Raw genomic sequence first — 23,120 nt, forward strand, 5'->3', positions numbered from 1 at the left:
ATCCCAGAAATTTTCCTTCCTCCACACCGAAGGAGCATTTTTTAGGGTTGAGCTTCATGTTTATCCTGCGAAGGTTTCCGAAGGTCTCGATGATATCCTCCATGAGGCCTTCCTGATCTTTGCATTTGATGACCATGTCGTCCACATATGCTTCTAGGTTCCTTCCTATTTGCGTCGCGAAGAACTTGTCAACCAACCTTTGGTATGTAGCTCATGCGTTCTTTAGACTAAATGGCATTTTTCGATAGCAGTAGGTTCCCCTACTTGTGTAGAATGTTGTCTTGTCTTCGTTTTCTTCAACCATTTGTATCTGGTGGTACCCTTTATATGCGTCCAGAAAGCACTTTAGTCTATGTTCCGTTAGTGATTCTACCTTCCAATCAATCTCAAGTAGGGGGGTAGCAGTCTTTGGGACAAGCCTTATTTATATTCGTGAAGTCAACACACATCCGCCATCCTCCGTCTCCTTTCTTTACCATTACTGGATTAGCGATCCAGATCGGGTACATGGACTCTCTTATTATACCGGCCCGCAGTAGTTCTTCCACCTCCCTTCTGGCGGCTTCGTCTCTGTCGGCGGAGAGGCTGCGCTTTTTCTGGTGAACTGGTTCTATGTGCTTTCGCTCGTTCAGCCGGTACTCCGTCACGAAAGACTTGCCTTCCAACGTGAGGACCCGAGGTACCCCGGTCATGTCTTTGTACTCCCATACGAAAATATCCATGTTTGAGTGTAGCAATTTCTAGAACTTATGTTTGCATCCGTCTGAGAGGTGTATACCAATAGAGATTGCCTGATCTGGGTAGTCTGGGTTGACTATGATTCCTACCGTATTTTCTCTCCCTGTGTATCCTTCGGGGCGGACGAGCTCTGTCTTCAGCCCTTTTCGCGTTGCTAACTTGCTTTGCTGCTTCATAAAAGGAGTGGATCGTTCCTATCCCTGTCTTGGATTGGAATTTTACGAGCCTGTGGATCACTGACGGCACCATCTCCAATCGTTGCATCGCGGTTCTTCCTACGAGAATGTTATAGGGCGAAGGGGACCGTACTATCGAGAGATCCAAGGTCTCGGTTCTTTCGTGTGTCCCGTCGCTGATAGTGACGTCCAGGTCGATTTCCCCCAGCGGCCATGCATGTTCTCCCGAAAAGCCAACTAGGGGGCCCCGGGAGTCTATCTTTCGGGCTCGTAGGGCGTCTGGTAACTTAAGGAAGCATTGTTCAAAGATGACATCACACTCGCTCCCGCTGTCTAGGTAGACCCTCCGCACCTCGATATTAAACACCGCGGTTTGGATAATAAGAGGGTCATTGGACAGTTCGTCTTCTCCCAAAGGGGGAAAATAGAAACCCTCTGGCTTGATCCGAACTGGATCTGGGCGATTGGCCATTCCTTGGCAGATTGCTAAGGTTGCCCTCCTATTCTTTAGGGGTCTATTTTTGTTCTTCTTTACCATCTTTCGTGGCGTGAGTGCACAAAACTTTCTGCCGTAGGTTTTTGATTCTAAGTAAGGTCCCACGGATGGCGCCAAATGTTTGTACACCAAACCGAGATTAGGTTTAGAAAAGGGGGTGATGGGTGTTTTTGGTTGTTTGTTGGCGATTCCCCGTAGGTAGAGTGAATCTCTTTACGCCACTTGATGTATATGTAACGTATGACCAATTATGATCGTACTTATTGAACGAGTTTTAGGTCTGGTTGATTGCCTTTAGGATGTATTCCTAATGAATAATGACGCCTTCGTGAGGTCTTATGAATCTCCCTTTATAGGGATAACTTTGGCTTAGGAAATAAGCCAAGATTTAGGGTTTTCCTAAGAGTATAATTTCCATAATTGTCGGCTTCTTTGATAAGAACAAATCCCGATTTTGTAGGGAAGCGATTCTTATCCTCTTTTATCTTCTATGCGACCTTTTTGACGTACAACCTCCGTAGCCTGCTTCGTACCTCAGGCAGGGTATGTCATCATTTTACTTTAAATATTGATGCATATATGTATCTTGATATTAGTTATAAGATACGAGCATGGTATCCGCGCAATGTGGCGACGATGACATTAGTTGTGATGTGGTGGCATCAGCGTCAAGTGGTCTTGGTAATTGATACAAAAATATTTGATTTTTATGGATGATGAATATCTTTTAAAAGATTATGAAGTGATTGTTTAAGTTAATTAATTAAGAGTAAAATGATAATTTTGCATGTCTCAAAATTGTAAACTTTTCAACATATGGGTATAGTGTTTATATAAAAGTATAGATTACTATAACGACTTACCGAGTATATATTTTCACAATGATAAATGGTCATTTTAGTCATTTTACTAATTTTAACCATTAAATAATTTATTTTACCAAACGTTCAAAAGTTGTTTATCTAATTATTGAGGTATCAAATAATATAATCAAACATAATATTATTATAAGGCATTTTGATATCGCTAATTAAGTGATTTTGATTAGTCAAATCATATAATTCATTTTTAAAAAGTAATCCCAAACACCCTGAATATGAAAATCTCAATCTAAATTAGTTTCATACTTAGAAAGTAATCTTTAAGGGTAAAACAAATGGCTATGTTGGTAATGTAAATCTCAGTCTTAAGTTTCATGTTCAAAAAATGATCATTATTCAGTTGTATAATTTTGTTATCGATATATGAGAAAATGGAGTATTTGGCTGTTAGACACCCAAGCTTGGGTGTAGAACCACTCACATACTAATTTTTAATATATCTATAAATGTTTGCCCCACACGCTTTTTATGGATTAAAAAAACAAGATGTGAGATGTTCTACACCCAAGCTTGGGTGTCTAACAGCCACATAAACCCTAACCTCTTGATATATTTATGTTAATTGTTGTTCTTATATATACTTATATATTTTTTTATTTAAATAACAAATATCATATTTTAAACAATCAAAGTCAAAATCAAGAACAGTCAACAAAGTTGCTCACTATATGCTCTTATGGATTGTCGTACCTAAAATTTACAAATACTATTGATGTCTATAATTTATAATCTATAAATCTATAAAACATTATAAATGAGGAGCATCTTTTTTCAAATTCTCAAGAGATGATTTGAATTACCCAATATACATCTCTTCTTTATTTACTAATTTAAACATCTCTACCACTTATTTTCTCTCTCTCTTCTCAAATCGCAACTACTTATTTTTTTCTCTCTCCTGCATAAATCATTTTATTCTTCTAATTCATTCAATATCTTTTATCTCAAAAACTGTATATCGATAAATTATAAAAAATGTATGGGTGTTCTTAAAATTTCATGCTCTTTCATTTAAGATCTCATTCGACATACTTTCGACGAATTTTTAAATCTGAGGGCGGAGCCCGTATGGCTAAAGCATTTGGCTATCACACTCTATGACTTATCACCTCCTATGATCTATCACCCCACTATCTTACCGCCACAATGCGCGGGTACTTTCTCTCGTAAAAATTAAATAATCATTTTTTGTTGCATATTGTGCGTGTACAATTTCTAGTATATTATAAAGTAATTGGAGATAAAGATTTAAGGGTGTTTGTGATTATGTTTTGAGTTGATTATCTGATTATTACGGTTGCGTTTGCTAGTAAATAATGAAAAAATGTGTTTGACAAAATAAGTGATTATATGCATTTTCATATAAAGAAATTACACTGTTAGGAAAGCGGGTTGAAACATACTTTTTTAAAACGCAGTTTTTAAACGAATAATTTATTCTATAAATGCAATCCCAAACACCCTCTAAAAACATGAAAATGATTATATCATCCCTTAAGCTTACCATAATATATATATATCACATACTAAATTTTACTATTTTAGATAGCTACATTAATTGGTACAAGTAATATTGTAATAATAATAAAAAGGATAATATCGTATAAATACTATAGTCCAGGGTAGTAACGTGTAATATTTTGTAAGTCTGTTAGTTGTTGAAGTAGCCGTTAGCTCCATTGACTAGTCAAAGGGGACGGTTATTCTTGTCCTGTGTATATATATCGAATAATTGGATAATAATACTCAATTTTCCAATTGTAAACAAATCTTCTTCTCTCTCTAAATTCATTTTCTCTCTATCAAATTGGTATCAGAGCCTCCCTTCACCGGAGTTGCTCCGATTCCGGTCACCATAACTTCCGATTAGGATTCCGATTCAACTCTCCGATCGTTATTTGATTGTCTTCCCTTAAAATCAATGGCGCCAGAGACGAGAACTCAAGATTTTAACCGATTTCAAAAGGAATTTGCTCAGAATCAAAAAAATACTGCTTCTACTATGGAGGCGATGGTTACTATGAGAGCCGCCATGGATGATATGGCCATAAGGTTAGATGAGCTTCAAAATCAAAATCAAGCGATTGTAAGACCAGATGGAGATCGATTGAGTCAAAATAAGCTAACTAAAATTGATTTCCCTAGGTTTAATGGTGATGAGGTGGATCAGTGGCTCTGTAAGTGTGATCATTTTTTCAAAATTGATGAAACTATAGAAATGAGAAAGGTGAGATATGCAGCTATACATCTGGATGGTAGAGCTTTGTAGTGGCATTTAGCTTATATGAATTCTTGTAATAAAGCTATAGAGGATATAAATTGGGATGATTATGTTAGATCTATCACTGCTAGGTTTTCTACTACTTTAATGGAAGATGCTATGGGTGCTTTGAAGGCTTTGACACAAACAGGTGAATTGGAGGTTTATTGTGATGAATTTGATGCACTCCTCACCAAGGTCAGTCTTCCTGAGGAATATACTGTTAGCATCTTTATTGAAGGCTTGAAACCTGAAATTAAATGTCCAATTCGTATGTTTAAGCCAAAAACTCTTAAGGATGCCTATACTTTAGCCAAATTCCAGAATTCTAGCAATAAATCACTGCTTAGATCTTATTCATATGCTAGTAGTTCTGGTTTCAAGGGATGAGGTGTGAGAAATAATGCTCAATTAACTAATGCTGCCAAATTACCTTTATTAGCCACTCCTGTGAACTCTGCTCCTTCCAATGCCTTAGTTCCTTCTACTAGAGTAACAAATAGGCTTTTAGATGATAAAAGAGCAAAGGGAGAATGTTTCTATTGCAATGAGAAGTTTAAGCCTGGCCACAATAGAGTCCGTAAGGGGAAGAAACAGTTATTTGTGGTAGAAGTAGAGGATTATGATGATGATGTGTTGCCAGATGGAAATCAGGAGGAAGTAGTTAATGTGAATAACCAGTTGATAGTACAAGGAGAACCACAAATCTCTCTCAATGCTATTATGGGGATTCCTTCATACTCTACTATGCAGATAGTTGGTTTAGTAGGTACTAGGAGACTCCATTTGTTGATAGACAGTGGATCAACCCATAATTTCATGAATACTCCTTTGGCTAACAAGTTGAGGTGCCCTGTTCTTCAAATTCCTAGTGTTAAGGTCAATATAGCAAATGGTCATAATATGGCTTCCATAGGATTGTGCAGTCCTTTCACTTGGATGATGCAGGGGAACTGGTATACCACTGATCTCTTATTGGTAGACCTTCCCAATTATGATATAATTTTAGGAGTGCAATGGCTATCCACCCTAAATGATATTATTTGGAATTTTAAGACATTGACTATGAAATTTAGTGTTGAAGGTCAGCAATTTGAATTAAAGGGGGTTCATCATAATGAAGTGAGTTCATGCTCAATGGAGAGGATAAATCATTGGTTGACTGAGAAGGATAGGGTGGTACAGGTTGAGTTATACACTCTACAAAATTCTGCTAATGATCATAGAATGTATCAACCATTGTTGACATAGGTGATGGAGGATAGTAAAGAGGAATTAGATATTCTTTTGAACAATTACAGTGATATTTTTGAGGTTCCTAAAGAGTTACCCCCTAAGAGAGATTGTGATCACAAAATTAGGTTGAAGGAGGGTATTGTGGATATTAATATTAAACCTTATAGGTATCCCAGGGCTCAAAAAGATATCATTGAGGGTATGACCCAAGAGTTGTTGGATTCTGGAGTAATAAGGCATAGTAACAGTCCATTTGCTGCTCATGTGGTGTTAATTAAGAAAAAGGATGGATCATGGAGGATGTGTGTTGACTACAGGAGGTTGAATGAAGCTACCATTAAGGATGTCTATCCCATACCAGTGATTGAAGAGTTGTTAGATGAATTACAAGGAGCCACAGTTTTTTCTAAGTTGGATTTAAGATCTGGGTACCATCAAGTCAGAATGTATGAGCCTGATATATACAAAACTGCTTTCAAAACTCATGAGGGCCATTTTGAGTTTCTAGTGTTGCCATTTGGGCTTACTAATGCATCAGCCATATTCCAAGCTTTAATGAATACCACCTTTAAACCCTTACTAAGAAAATGCACTTTAGTTTTCTTTGATGATATATTGGTTTATAGTGGAAACTAGGATCAACATGTTAAGGATTTGCAGAGTGTATTGGAATTGATGAGAGTGAACAATCTTAAAGCTAAGAAGTCTAAGTGTGCTTTTGGCAGTAGACAAGTAGAGTATTTGGGGCATGTGATTAGCAAGGAGGGTGTTGCTACTGATCCAGAGAAAATTAAAGCCATTAAGGAATGGAAAAAACCTGTTACTTTGAAGCAGTTAAGAGGATTTTTGGGTTTGGCTGGATATTATAGGAGGTTTATAAAAATTTTTGGTATTATTGCAAAACCTCTTACTGAATTACTTAAGAAAGATAATTTCCATTGGAGTGAGGAAGCTGCCAATGCATTTGAGACATTGAAAGAAGCCTTGACAACCCCGCCAGTACTTAGATTACCAGATTTTAATAAAACCTTTGTGCTTGAAACTGATGCATCTGGGAAAGGAATGGGGGCAGTTTGATGCAAGATCATCACCCATTGGCTTATATTAGCAAAGCTTTAACAGTCAGGCAACAATGTTGGTCAGTCTATGAGAAGGAATTATTAGCCATCATTATGGCAATGAAACATTGGCATCATTATTTGGCTTCAAGACACTTTATCATTCTAACTGATCATCAAAGTTTGAAACACTTGCTGGATCAAAAGATTGTGACACCTCTGTAGCAAAAATGGTTGTCACAATTGATGGGGTATGATTTTGAAATTGTGTACAAAAAGGGCATTGATAATGTGGCTGCTGATGGATTATCAAGAGTACAAGGTTTGGCTTTATTCATAATGGGAATTAGTACTATTGATCCTCTTTTATTGGATAAAATTAAGGAATCCTGGCAGAAAGATCAAGATATTGTGAGAATCATAAAAAAGTTGGAAGATGGGCAACAGGTGCCTAACAAAACTTGGAGTCAAGGACTGCTTAAAAGGAAGAACAAGCTGATGATTGACAAAGATTTAGAACTGAGAAACACCATTTTGTCATTATTTCATTCTTCTGCAATTGGAGGTCACTCACGGATAGTACCAACTTTAGCCAAAATTCAAGGCCTTTTTTATTGGAAAGGATGCTATAAGGATGTGAAGAGGTTTGTGAAAGAGTGTACTACCTGTCAGAGAGCAAAATATGAACATGTGACCTTTCCTGGGTTATTACAACCTCTCCCCACTCCTCAAACCATTTTCAGTGATTTATCCATGGATTTTATATCTGGTTTGCCAAGGGTTAAGGGTAAAGATACTATTTTTGTAGTGGTTCACAGACTCACTAAATTTGGTCATTTTATGTTGCTTAGCCACCCTTATACTGCCACCACTGTGGCCAAAACCTTCATGGATAATGTGTTTAAACTCCACGGGTGCCCTAATACTATTGTTTTAGACAGAGATCCTATCTTCTTGAGTAATTTTTGGAAGGAGTCTATGAGGCTACAGGGTATTCAGCTTTCTATGTCATCAGCTTATCACCCTTAGTCAGATGGACAAATAGAAGTTCTTAATCGTTGCTTGGAAACCTAACTTAGAAGTATGTGCATGGATGCCCCCCTGGAATGGGTTAACTGGGTACCATTAGCTCAATGGTGGTATAACACTTCATGGCACTCTGCCATTGAAATGTCTCCTCATGAAGCTCTTTTTGGGGTCAAGCCTAATTTGCATATTCCATTTATTTCTGGGGATACTGATATTATGGCTGTGGAGGAATTGCACAGAGATAGAGAGATGATGATCCAGAAGCTTAAGCAGAAATGGCAGATAAAGGAAGAAGTGAGAGAATGTTCTCAGTGGGTGATTGGGTCTATGTTAAGCTCCATCCTTTTGCTCAGAAGTCATTGAAAGCTCATCATAACAGGAAATTATCTCCTAAGTATTTTGGACCCTTTTTGGTGCTACAGAGGGTGGGTCAGGTTGCATATAGATTGGATTTGCCAAATGATGCCCAAATTCATCACACCTTTCATGTTTCTCTCCTCAAGAAGGCTACTGGTTCTCCAATTTTGACTGCTCCCTTGCCTGCACATCCTAGATTTTTGTTACAACCAAGAGCTGTAATTGACAGGCAATTGGTGAAAAGAAATGGTAAAATGGTTGTTAAGGTGCTGGTGCATTGGGAGGGATTGCCTGTTTCTGAAACATCATGGGAGTTTATGGATGATTTGCAGACCTGTTTCCCTGAATTTGTTTTTTGAGGACAAAAAAGCTTGAAGAGGAGGGTATTGGTACAAGTAATATTGTAATAATAATAAAAAGGATAATATCGTATAAATACTATAGTCCAGGGTAGTAACGTGTAATATTTTGTAAGTCTGTTAGTTGTTGAAGTAGCCGTTAGCTCCATTGACTAGTCAAAGGGGACGGTTATTCTTGTCCTGTGTATATATATCGAATAATTGGATAATAATACTCAATTTTCCAATTCTAAACAAATCTTCTTCTCTCTCTAAATTCATTTTCTCTCTATCATTAATTGACGACTAAGAATTATATCTGTACAATATGTGATGGTGAATGAATTCTCAGAAAATTTTAAGTTTCAGTGAAAATCAAATTTAAAAATGGTGGGCCTTTTTTATCGTCTAACATTTTAAAATATAAAATTTAGTATGTTGATGATAAATAGAAATGACTATATAGAATAGATCTTTATCTCTACCAATATATATATATATATAACAAGGTGTTAAATTTTTTTATAAAGAAATAAGGTTCGTTAGATGAGTTCAAACTTTTAATCACAACCTTTAGATCAACATAATATTATTATTACCAAATTTATTATTATGTATACACGACATTAGTCCTTGTATTTTACCTAATTAGTCAAAACATTAAGATTAATTATATCATAACTTAAATACAAAAATTCCAAATGTCATAATATTATTATTACCATATTTATTATTATGTATACACGACATTAGTTCTTGTATTTTACCTAATTAGTCAAAACATTAAGATTAATTATATCATAACTTAAATACAAAAATTCCAAATGTCATACGAATATTTAAGGCATGTAATATGTAGTAGAATTTATGAATAAGGTTTGACAATCTGACATGTCGATCAAAAAGAAACATACTAGGCATTTTTTTATATGACTATTAATATTATATATAAGCTCTTAAGCATTTAAATCTTTTACGAAAAAATAAAGACCATTATTCCTAGTTAGCTCAAATGATTGAGCAGGTTGCCTTACAAGTAGGAGGTCTTGGGTTCAAGACTTGAGAAGTACATAGGAAAGTTTTTCTATGAAGGCTTGGCTTAGGTATACCCAGGTTCAAGTCTGAGAAGTCAAGGTTTACCCCTATTAATCGTCGTGCCTTTGGGCGGATTAGTAGGGGGTTTTCCCCCCATCGGGTATTTGAAATAGGCATTTCTACTTCGAGGGAGCTATCTAGCGCGAACCCGGTTAAGACAACGTATGTTAGACCTCCCGCTGTCGAATCGCGACACGAAGTTTCAAGCGAAATTCACCTTTCAAAAAAAAAGATAATAAGTTCAAATTTTTAGTCAGAACACTTACGTCAAAATAATACTATTATAGGGTAAATGAATAAAACCCAAACCTCGATATCATAATTGGATGATCATCGACTCACCTGAACCCATTGGCATATTAAATCATGTTTATAAATCAAGTTGAGTGAATTTTGAAATTAATGATAATTCATAATGAAATCAAAGTGTCCATATCAAATATTAATGTAATGTGTGACCTACTCGAACATTCAATTGATATTAGCACCTATGATTTTGCGCAATCAATATAAGGACCTTTTTATTTTGGTCAATTAGTGTAACTACTTATTTATATATTATGTTCAAACATGTAAGGTTTGTAAATATTTTACATCATTTGAGCAAAATACGTAGTTGTTATACTGATTGAAAGAGTAAGTCACTACATAACATAACAATCTATCAATTCGTTGAAAAAGTAGAGTTTGAAAATTAAAATTTTGAGGAACAATATTTGAAGTTCTTGATAGAATGAAAGAATAATTTTAATATGTTTAAAGGAAAAAAATGGTTTGATTTAAATTAAGAGCTATCTTATTTAGGAAAAAAAAAATCCAAATATATCGTCTATTAATGAAAGTTAATTTGATTTTCCTCAGGTTAAAATTAGATATAAATCATCAAGTTGTTAGTGATTTTAATTATGAACGAGGAGATTTAACTCCCGCATTGCGGGCTGCAATAATCGTGGATAATAAAAGCAGCATAAGACAAAATAAAACACTGGTTATCCTATAGTCTTTGGGCATTTCTCCGAAAAAGATAACGACATGTGAAATTTACAACTCATGATAATTAAGGAATTTATGTGTTAAGAAGTAAAGAGACTGGAACTTTTGTGGCAAAAGTTAGAAAATGAAATTTTAAAAACTAAATAAACAAAACATTCGTGCGAAAAGTAAAAGAAATAAAGCTATGCGACAAAAAGTAGTTATATGGTGAAAAGTAAGATAATGAAACTTTTGTGACAAAAATTAGAAAAACAAAAGTATAAAAAGTAAATAAAACAAAATTTTCGTGCGAAAAGTAAAAAAAAGCGAAAGTGATGTGGCAAAAGTAAGGGCGAAAACTTTATTACATTTGTGTGATAAAAAATAAAAAATGAAACTTTCGTGACAAAAGTTAGATAAATGAAAGTTTAGAACTAAATAAAACAAAATTTTTGTGCTAAAAGTAAAGAAATAAAGTTTTCTGACAAAAAGTAAAAAGGTTAAAAGTTTCTTGCAGTTGACAAAAGTTAAAAAAAACATAATTTATGTGGTGAAAAGCAAGATAATGAAACTTCTGTCACAGTAGTTAGAAAAATAAAAATATAAAAAGTAAATAACACAAAACTTTCGTGTTAAAAGTAAAAGAAACGAAAGCGATGCGCCAAAAATTAAAAGGGCGGAAACTTTAGTAAACTTATGTGATAAAAAGTAAAGACAATGAAACTTTCGTGACAAAAGTGAGAAAAACGAAAGTTTAAAAACTAAATGCAACAAAACTTTCGTAACAAAAATAAAAAAATTAAAGTTATGTGACAGAAAGTAATAGACGAATTTTAATTAAAAAAAAAGGCTATCTGCCAGCCAAGTTCACTGTTCATAAGCAGCCCAATGTTATATATATAAATGAATTTTCAAAACTATATATTATTTCTAAGTCTATATCAGTATATCATTAACCATAAATTGTGAAATCAAGTTTTTTTTTATAAAATATACCAACATCTATATTTAATAGGAAAAGCATATAGTTAACAGGTTATTTAATTTTAAAAAGTCAAATAATAAGTTTTTTTAATTTGATACAATTTGAGGCATGGGAAAATATTAATTAAATGAAATTGAACATACTAATTGGTTAATAATTAGCTAGAAAAACTATAACTTGACATATATATAAGTAAAAATAAAAATGATATCTACTCGCGTATTACGCTGGACAATAATCTAGTTATATAGAATAAAGTAGAATTTTTTTTTAAAAGTATTTTTAGAAAAATTATTATGTGTCAAGATCACACATTGTTTAAAAAGGTCTTTTTTTTATTTATGATGTCATATTTAAAAGAACCCATTTAATGTTTATTTAAAATTCTTAATCTTTTATTGGAAAAAATATTTAAATATATATATATATAATGTAATGAAATGCCTTTTATTTCTTATTAACGAAATATGTATTATTATTTTATATATCATTGTATTGGTCGATTCATTATGTTCATATCAAGTTATAGTATTTCAATAACAAAAATTACATACATTTTTTATATATATTTTTTGTTTGAAAGTTTTTAATTAAAATGCCCAGGTTGAACCGAGTTATTAACTAATATGAAAACAAATAAAAATCCAAAATTTATGACACATTGTCATATTTTTTATATGGGAAAATTACTTAGATGATCTAATTTGTGTGTATAAATCTTATTTTACACACCTACAAATTTGTTTTACATATTTGGTCAATGCAACCTTACCACCTAACATCTTTTGTAAGAAATCAAACCATCCAATTAAATAAGAACGAGTGTTCATAGTAGGCTCAAATCATCTTAATTTAGAACCATGAATTCTACATTACTCACACAATTATCCTTTTGAATCAGATTGAGCTTCCCACTCAAGTTACTTTAACCGTATATAAACGTGTTTGTTTATCATGTAATTCCCTCGTAATTTTCACTTTTTGAAAGTTTGAGTTTAGCTATCCTGGGTAGGTACAGTCGTACAGACACAATTGCCCATTCGCTTGGAGTTTATCAATGTTTTCTGAAATAGGACTCCCATCTCTTAAATGGCATCGAAATAAAATTGTCCAAGATCTATTGCATGATTTGCATATAAAAATAGAGTCAAGTCTTGTGTTGTTTTTGGTGATCCAAATAAAACAAAATCAACGTTCTCATAATGTGTTTCTTGGGATAAATAGTAATAAGTTTTTATGTTGATCTTGAGTTTATTCACTCGAATAAAACATAACTTTTCTATATAGTTTTGAAGTATTAGAAACTTCAAGTCGTAATAATAACTACTGGATCAATATTAGAAAAAAAATCTTGAAAAATTCAAAATTTTAATTATGACTATTTATTTATTATTATTATTATTATATATATATATATTTTAATGTTAATGTTTATGACTATTCGTTTATTATTATATATATTTTAAAAATTATTTATATAGGGATATAAAAAAGAGAAAAATTCATAAAAAGGTAACTTATTAGCACAAATTTCCTATTAAAGATAACATATTTTGTTTTCGTCTATTTAAAACACCCTATTTCCAAAAATTTCCTAAAAAAGGGTATCTAATAAATTTTCGACATACGACGCCCGTTAAGTGCCAAATTAAGCTCAAATTTATCTTTATCAAGTATATCTTTATCAATTGGTATCAGAGCGAAATCGGCTCACCCTATCAATTCGTAATCACGTTTACGATTGACTTTGTTCGAAATTTTCTAGATTTGAGCTTAATTTCGAGCTAATTTTCTATTTTCACTTAATTCGAGGCTGATTAGTGATTTTAATGGCTGATTAAGAGTGGATTAATGTTCAATAAGTGATGAATTTTTAGTTTCTGTTCACTTTTATAAATTAAAAAAAAAAAAAAAGAAAAAGTGTCTTCATCATTTTGAACAACTCTTCTCTTCAATTCCGTAGTGTTTCTGCATCATATTGAACTGAATTTCATCAGGTTTTCTTCGCTGAGAGATTCTGAGCAGAATGATGTGTTTATTTTTCCGATCGGCTGAGATTTGTTGTCAATTAAATTTTCCGGTGACCTGACACATTTTCTGGCGAGTTTCATAATCGATTTTTGTTAGTCGGGGTTTGTGCGGAAATGATTTGTGAGTATTTTGGTGGTGGTTTCGAGTCTTAATTCAGAAAAACGAGGGAGTTGTAGCGATTTTTTTATTTTCCGACAAGTTTCTAGCGAGCTTTGAATCTGAATATTTTTGCGCGATTTGATTTAGAGTATTGTAACACCCCAAATAATTTAAGGTAAAAGAAATTAACCATTTTTCATAGTTTTGACATTAAATTAATTTTCTAGTATTTTATTGTTGGATATGGGGTTAATTTAGTTAGAACTTTAGCGGATAGCGGGTAAAATACCCACAAAAGGTGAGATGGGTCGTGGCATCTCCAAAAAGTGTCAGCCATCCATATGACTTATGAGTCACTTCCTACTTCTCTTTTTCTCTATCTTTTCATGCATTCCTTCCCATTTCTTTCAAAATCAAAGCTCAATTCCTTCAATTCAAGCTAGAAACTATAATAATAACCATCACCAATAATCCTTATCAAGCAATTTGAAGAGTTAGGGTTTGTGGGTTTTGTGGTGGTGGTTGAAAATTCTAAGAAATTTGGGGGAAAAGAATTTGTAACTTAAAGTCTTGAATTAGTTCTTGGAAGATTGAGGTATTGATTCCTTAACCTAGTTTTATCTCCTTTTTCTCTTGAAATTAGGGTTCTTGGAGATTTTCAATTTGGGGGTTTTTGCTAGAAATTTATTATGGATGAATTTTTCCCAATTCCTTAGCTAACCTAGTTGTCGTTGAGTTATATGATGTGTTTGATTCTGAAATTGATAAGTTCATGTAATAATTTAAGTTTATGAGAAAAGATGAGTTTTTCTAGTTATTGAAATAGTGATGAAAATAGTAGGTTGAACTACCTTTTGTGATTGTTGGAAATGAAAGTAACTCAATGACAAATGGGTTGGGTTGGGTTTAGAAAGGCTAGTGATTTAGTATGACTAGGTTGAGCTAGTCAAGTTGTGAATGTAAGCTTATACATTTCATGATATGATCATAGGTTGAAGCTTGTTGTGCGTAGTCGTTTGCATACCTTTATGTATATGTTGAATCAATTGACCACACATGTTGAAGCCTTTTGTCCATGGTGGTGTCGACCACCATGTTGAAGTTTATTTGTCCATGTGTGGTAATTGATGCGGTGTTAGCCCATGTGGGGCATAGTATTTGTTGAGGCCTAAGAACCCCAATAGTTGATCTTTTGAGGCCTAAGAACCTCCGGTGGCCTAAGAACCCCGATAGATGATCATGATTATGTTGTTTAGCTTATATGGATCCATATATGTGATGTTAGTGTGCAAGGTGAATATGTAAATGTGTCATGACGATGCCATAGGTTACATGTGAAAGTCCTTGTACTTTGCCCTCCTTCGTATTCGTAAATGTATGCAAGTATATTCACTAAGCCTTTGCTTATATGTTAGTTGTTCACTCATTTATAGGTAGTTCTGGAAGAAGGAACTTGTGTGATTGATTTGAAAGATTTGATAGAGCTTAAAGTTGAATTTTGCAAGACTTGAAGGTATTAGGTCATTTATGGATGAATGGCTATTTGTGGCTTTTAGAGGCTTAGAAGTCCCTCACCTTTTGGCTCTTGATACATTTCGTTTTGATGGTCTTGTTTTGTTAAATTATGTAAATGGGCAGGTGTAAGTTTCAGCAAATTATGAAGTTGTATTTGGACGAAAATAGCGTCAAATGGGTAAATGACCCATTTATGATGTTCATGAGTTTTGAAACTAGACTAAGTTGTAAATATGTCTATAACGTGTTTGTAATGTTGTTGGTAATCTCTGAAATGTGTTTTGTAAAGTTCGTTTTGAAATCTGAAGGTCACAAGTTCGGTTTAGCGTCAAAATGTTTTTAGGGTTGCTAATATGCTGCCCACTACGGCGCAGTGGGGGTGATTTTACCCACTGCGGCGCAGTGGTTTCCCTCGTCCAGAAATGATGTTCTTCCCACTGCGGCGCAGTGGGGCTTTGTCCTTTTCTTTGCCGAGGCTTTCCACTGCGGCACAGTGGGGAGTGCTCGACCCACTACGGCGCATTAGGGTGTAAAAAAAAAAAAATTCAGTATTTCGGTTTATCGAGTTTAGTCCTTTCAAGTATTTTGGTACAATTATCAAGTTCTAAATCGAAAAAACTTGAAATAAATCGGACTTTGAAGATTTTCTACGTGTTGTTGCATTTTCCGACGGGTTGTGTTATGCAAATAGACATTTCCGGCCGTCGTTGTTCATCTTTTTTTTTAGAATCACTCATTTGCAGAAATCACGAAACAAGCATTTGTAGATCTGATAACGTGGCATCGGTGACGTGGTACTTAACGGGCGTCGTTTGTGAAAAATTAACGAGATATCCTTTATTAGGAAATTTTTGGAAATAGGGTTCTTTTAATAAACAAAAACAAAAACAAAATAGGTTACCTTTAATAGGAAATCTGTATAAATAGGTTACCTTTTTATAAAATTTTTCCTATAAAAAAGGATGAAAGTTTGAGATATTTAAAGAAAGTAAACATTAAGTTTAAGGTAAAAAAAAATAAGAAAATAAAAATACAAAAATATATGATGTCTTATTTTTTTTTTATAAATTGTGCTAGCAAAGGATGAGAGCTTGCCATTTCAGTCTTTTTATAAAAATAGCTTTTGAAAACAATTTTGTTTTATTAATATAAGAGATTTATCCAACATTTTCAAACACACATCCATAAATCATCAACATTTTATTATATCAATTATTAAACCAAAACACATAAAATGTACATAGAAATCAAGAACTGATTTAGGGAGGGAGCCTTCAAATACTCATCTGCAAGCCAAAAATACAAAAAAGCTAAACTAAAAAGTATAGTAATTAATTTTATAATATGTTTAGGTAAAAGGGAGTTTACCCTGGCTAGCTTAATTTTTTAATGTGTTCAAATCTCTCATTTTTTAAAATACTAGTTAATGAAACTCGGGTTCAACCCCGGGTTTTTTAAGTTAAATTAGTTCTAACCCGAACATTTTCCATTAATATTGGGAAAAAAATTCGGATTAATATTAGGAAAAAAAAACTTGAAAAATTCAAAATTTTAATAAAAAAAAAGGGTTTAATGTTAGTGTTGATGACTATTCATTTATTATTATATATATGTTAAAAATTGTTTATATGGGGATAGAAAAAAGGATGAAAGTTTGAGATATTTAAAGAAAGTAAACATAGAGTTTAGGGTTAAAAAAAGAAATAAGAAAATAAAAATACAAAAAATTATGATGTCATATTTTCTTAAAAATTATGCTAGCAAAGGATGAGGGCTTGTCATTTCATTCTTTTTCTAAAAATAGCTTTTGAAAACAATTTTGTAAAGATTAGTATAGGGAAAACATTTGTCTTGATTTAATTGGAAGGTTTGGTTTCTTATTAAAGATATTAGGTGGTAAGGATTCATTGACTAAATAAGTAAATTTTTTATAAGCATTTAAAATAAGAAGTAAACCCTTAAATTAGATTCTTTTTCTAAAAATAGCTTTTGAAAACAATTTTGTAGAGATTAGTATAAGTAAAACATTTGACTTGATTTAATTGGAAGATTTGGTTTCTTACTAAAGATATTAGGTGGTAAGGATTCATCGACTAAATAAGTAAATTTTTTATAAGCGTTTAAAATAAGAAATAAACCCTTAAGTTAGACCATTTAGGTAATTTTCTATTTTTATATATACTCTATATTCTCTTATAAAACATTAAATCTGGAGAAAATTCACTAGCCTGCTCACCTAAAAGCACGACAATAAATTAGTGGTAAAACCTATCGGACTTGGAAATGGAATTTGGTTTCCCATGTCTTTCATCATCTATCTATTTGTAATCTATAATCTCTATTTCTATCTCTATCTCTATCTCTACTTCTCTACTATATTATAAAACATTTACTTCCTCCATTTTTTCAACTTAAATAGTTGAAAATCTCAAAATACCCATATCACTTATTCATAATACCCTTAGAAGAAATCTCAACCACTCATTTTCTGCTCACCTCTCAAATCTTAAGCACTCATTTTTCTCTCTACTTCATAAATCAATTTACTCTTCTAATTCATTCAAAAAAATTTATCTCAAAAACCGTACATCGATAAATTATAAAAATTATATGTGTATTCTTAAAATCTCATGCTCTTTCATTAGATATATCATTCGATATACTTTTAACGAATTTTTAAATCCGATAATGCTCAGGAATTTGGCTATCACACTCTATGACCTATCACCTCCTATGACCTATCACACTTTATGACATTACCCTCTGCGATCTCACTGCCATAATGCGCGGGTACTTTCTCTCGTACCTCATTAAGCAAACCTCTTTTTTTTTCTTATTAAACTTTAAGCTTTTGATATGACTAAACTACCCTTACATAAAACCAAAAATCTTCACACATATCTCATATCCCCTTTATGGAAACATACGCTTTTCATTAATTACACCATCCTTTTACATCAAGTATCTTTAGATTAATAACCACATCATTAACATTATCATCACCCATCGCCATATTGCGCGAGCACCGTTCTCGTATTTTAATAAAGAACACCAATTAGTTTCATCCATGATTTAAAAATGAAAATAAAAAAGAAAGTAGTGGGATTCCGGGGTTTTCGCGAAAACTGATGAGATGTCAAAGGTAGTCAAGTGTGCGGCTGGTGTATTCCCATTTAAACATCTTGGTATCTGGATCGGTGCAAACATAAATAAGATCTCGAGCTGGTCTTTCACTTTTGATACCTTCGAAAAGAGACTTTCACAATGGAAAGCCCGGTGTCTTTCAATCGGTGGAAGAGTGATCCTCATCAAATGAGTCTTGGAAAGTACTCCCACTTATTACTTATCGTTGTATAAAGCCCCCAAAGCTGTCACCGACGGTTTAGAAAAAATCATTAAACGATTTCTTTGGGGTAGTTCTGAAGGCATCAAGAGATTAATTGGGTTTCATGGGATTTGGTGGCGTCCCCCAAATCTGTTGGAGGCTTGGGGTTGTCAAAGCTTAGTGACACGAATTCAGCATTACTCTCAAAATGGCTTTGGAGGTATAAAAATGAACCGACAAGTCTATGGAGGAGAGTGATTTTGGCAATCCATGACACTAGATATAATTGGGGTCCAGTTCCTATGAATAATATGAGAGTTGGTACATGGAAAACGATTGTTGAGGCGATCGAAGCTATTAAGAACTCAGACATGGGGTTGTATCAAATGTTGAAAGGAGTATGTGGCGATGGTAACGATTTGAAATTCTGGTTGGACTTGTGGGTAGGGAACAAACCCCTCAAAACTGCCTTCTCGACTCTTTTTAGACTTGAGAAGGAAAAAAAGTGTAGGGTGATTGACTATTTCAACAAGAATACGAGTGGTTTTTCATTGAGATGCAACTGGTCCAAAACATTAAGCACGGTTGCAGAGAAAGATGAAGAACAAAGACTTCAATCCCTTCTAGGTGGTATTCAACTTTCAGAAGCTAAGGATAAGTGGATTTGCCTACGCAATCAAGGTAAGAAGATGACAGTCAAAGCTGTTAAAGAATTTTTAAGGAGTACACAAAGCTGCAGCAATAGGTATGTTTTATCTTGGTCTAAATGGATTCCTAGCAAAGTGAATATCTTTATGTGGAGGTTGGTTTTAGACTGTATCCCAACGTTAGAGGCTCTTAGTGTGAGTCCACCTACACAAGATGTACAACGAGAACAAGATATAACAAGATATAAAATAGGTTAACAATAAACATAAGTATATCAAGTAACCCGACTGGCAAGTGGTTCGAATCTAGATAAAGACTAGTTATGAACCACGATCCAGATATGGATATGAACAATAAAGAACAAGTGCTTAAAACTATATAAATACTAATTATATTCAAGTATTATGGCAATGAGTCGAGATGTATTTTTCAATGTATTTTATTTATTTCTATAAACAAAATACAAGAGTTGTTGCGGAACAAAGATAATCACACTTGTGAAAATATCTAAACAACCCTAGAAATACAAATGATCTATGCAACAAGGAATTACTCGTAAGAATACTTAGAGTAATATCACACGTTGTAATTGCCAAAGTTCCCAGCCGCTTTGCATGTGTGAGAAGTCTTATATTTATAGGCAAATATGTCTGATGACATGGCAATCTGTCGTACAAATATGGTTGAGAACATTTATGGATTTGTTGGACAAATCCATAACATTTTTGTTTAAGGTAAAGTATGTAAGTTTCTTTGATGTGACTTGCCATACTTTATTCCCAACCTTTTGCTAAAACTATCCCAATCCCAGGTATAAAGTAATTAACCGGGTAAAGGTAGTTAAAGCTGCAAAAAGACTTTCCTCGTAATCAGTGAAAAAGTGTTGTAAATACTTTTTCACTGAGCATCTTCAGATTCTTCAATCAAGTAAGATCTTCTCTGAGCTCTGCTTCTGAGATGATCTTCTTCTTCAGTCTTCAGTCTTTGACTTTAGTCTGAACGTCTTCAGTGTTGGTTGATTTTGAATCTGAAGTGAAGCTTCAGTGAGCTTTATTATGAATGTCTTCAGAATCCTAAGCAATCTTTCTTCATTGAACTTCAACTATTTTGAACAAATCATACTTGGTCGATTTTCGACCTAACACTTAGTAAACGGAGGTGCTACTTTGGAGACGGGTATTGTGTCTTGTGTCAAGAGGCGTTAGAAACTGTTGAGCATTTGTTTTGTGCTTGTGGGATGGCGAGCCTGGTTTGGAATTACATTAGCACGTGGTGTAAAGCATGCCCTTTTTTTGTGTTCTCTGTCAAAGACTTGGTAGAGATTCATGAGCATGTGGGGGTGGGGAAAAAGGAGAAGAAAGCTCTCAAAGGAATTGTGATGGTGGCTTGTTGGTGCATATGGAAGACGAGAAACGACCAAAAATTTTCGAGTTTTACCATTGAGAAGATTGTTCAAGATATAAAATCGTTGTCTTTTCTTTGGTATAGAAATAGAAAGAAAAATGGTAGTTTAAGTTGGTCGGATTTGAATAGTTTTAAAAGTTACTTTTAAAAATAATAAAAAATAGAGTTAATTACATTTTTCGTCCCTGTGGTTTGCACCAACTTTCAGGTATCATCCCTGACTTCACGAAATTACGTTTTTCATCCCTAAGTATGGAATTCCGTTAACATATTTGGTCCACGACCCAAACGGACGTCCAAAGGTGGGTCACGTGAGATGCAAACCATGGGAAACTTCATCATTACCCTTGTGACAAACCCTTTAATATCTTACCATCATCAAACCCGTCCCTCACTTCACACCTACCAACTCTCTCTCTTCTTTATCTCTCTAAATTTTCCCTCCATTAACAAAAACCTTCCAAAATCTTACAAACACTTCATCAGATCTCATGGTAATCTGATAAAGAAAACAAAAATGGTTGTAACAGAGTGGCGGATTCGTGAAGATAAGGATATAACAGATGGAGTTGATTACACACCTGTGTATGGTAAGTGTTTCAAATATTGTAAGTTTAAAAATTTATATAAATCAATATAAATGTTAAAAATCATGAAAATATTACAAACCCTAATTTTTGTGATATTATTTTTTGGTTAAAAAACCCTGTGTATGGTGAGTGTTTTAAATATTTAAAGTTTGAAAATTTAATAAAATTATTAAAAATACTTAAAATTATGAAAATATTGAGAAATATTAAAAGCCCTAATTTTTATGATATTAATTTTAGATTATAAAACCCTAATATTTATGATATTATATATTATTTTATTTTTTGCAGAAAATGAGCCTGGTTTGTTCGCACTAAAAATTAACCATGGTGGGTCGTTTACTGAGTGGCCAGATAGAACGTATTACAAGGGTAAGGTTACATTCGTTGATTTTGTCGATATTGATTTATTTTCAGTATTGGAGTTGGATGAGATGATGTTGAAATTAGGTTACAAAGAGGGTCAAATAATGTACTATCATTTCTTAGTCCCAAAAGGTGACCTAGATAGTGGTTTACATCCATTAAGTACTGATGATGATGTTCGTGCTTTACATAAGTTTGTTTCTTCATTGAGATTGTATGAGGTTGTGGTTTACATTGAACATGGATTCACTAATTTAAGCACTGAATTCTTGTCACCATTTAAAAGGGGGAAAGTGACCATAAAAGAAATAGGTGATCAAGAAGCTGCTTTCATCAATTCTAAACAAAAAAACAGTAGTTCTCGTAGATTAATGTTAGATTGGGAAGAACCAGTTGTGAACCAAAAGGGTAGTTCTTCTAGGTTTGAGGATGTGGATCTTAATGATATTATATTTGATGATATTAATGACACATTACCAGTTGATAAGGGGAAGGGTATTTTGAATGAAACAGTCGATAAAGATATTGGCAATGAAGTAATTGATAAGGGAAAGGGTGTAGTCAATGAAACAGTTGCTTGTGATGAGAGTGAGGGCAATGGAGATGATAAGAGTGAGGGCAGTGGAGATGATAAAAGTGAGGGAAGTGGAGATGATGACAGTGATGATAGTGATTATATAGTTGATAAAGATAATGATATAGATGAGGTTGAGGTTGATATGAGGGAATTTAACTTGCATATTGATCCCCAGTTAGAGTTCATGGGTTGTAACACACCAATTCAACATAATTCTAATGAGGTCATTCATGTAGATGTCCAAAATGATGATCATGGTGTTATAGATAATGATGAATTCAATAGTGCTTCTGATGAAGAAGCTAATGACATAGAAAGTGTTAGAGCTAGCAAGCTAAGAGAGCTAAACAAGATGCATAGGAAGGATGATAACTCAACCTTTTGGGTTACACAAACATTTGGTACTGCTAAAGAAATTAAAGATCTAATCAAGAACCATTCTGTGAAGACTAGAAGGCAGTTAAAGATGGTGAAGAATGACAAGGAAATAATTAGAGTTGTGTGCATGGGGACACTACCACGGTTTGATTTAAGTGGGTTTAATGGATGTATTGGGTCTGCAAGTGGCCCAACAGAACCAACTGGCCCAATAGAACCAACTGGCCTAACAGAACCAAGTGGCCCAACAAAACCAAGTGGCCCCACAGGAAATGCAAGTGGCCATAATTTACAATCTGATAGTTTAAAAAAACAGAAAAAATCAAAAAAGATTCCCAATAAAGCTGTTGGTAACAAATCTGTAATTTCTCACACATGCCCTTGGACTTTACATGTGAGTAAGATTAAAGCACAACAAACTTGGATGGTGAAGACATTTAATCCTGAACATAAATGTCTCCCATCTAGACGAATTTCCTCACTGTACATCTGGTTTTTTGGCAAAACAAATATATGGTCAATTAGAAAGCAACCCAGAGATCCCACCAAGAGCAATTCAAGGGCAA

At 33.7% G+C, this 23,120-nt stretch overlaps 1 protein-coding gene across 1 annotated transcript; it reads left to right on the forward strand.

Moving 5' to 3' along the window:
- The first annotated feature begins 6,462 nt into the window (after nt 1–6,462).
- Nucleotides 6,463–6,864, forward strand: LOC122609085 (uncharacterized mitochondrial protein AtMg00860-like). The gene has a single exon (XM_043782146.1). The coding sequence runs from the start codon at nt 6,463–6,465 to the stop codon at nt 6,862–6,864; it is 402 nt and encodes a 133-aa protein (XP_043638081.1).
- Nucleotides 6,865–23,120: the final 16,256 nt, after the last annotated feature.

Source organism: Erigeron canadensis, chromosome 7 (assembly GCF_010389155.1).
Source record: "Erigeron canadensis isolate Cc75 chromosome 7, C_canadensis_v1, whole genome shotgun sequence".
Lineage (NCBI taxonomy): Eukaryota > Viridiplantae > Streptophyta > Magnoliopsida > Asterales > Asteraceae > Erigeron > Erigeron canadensis.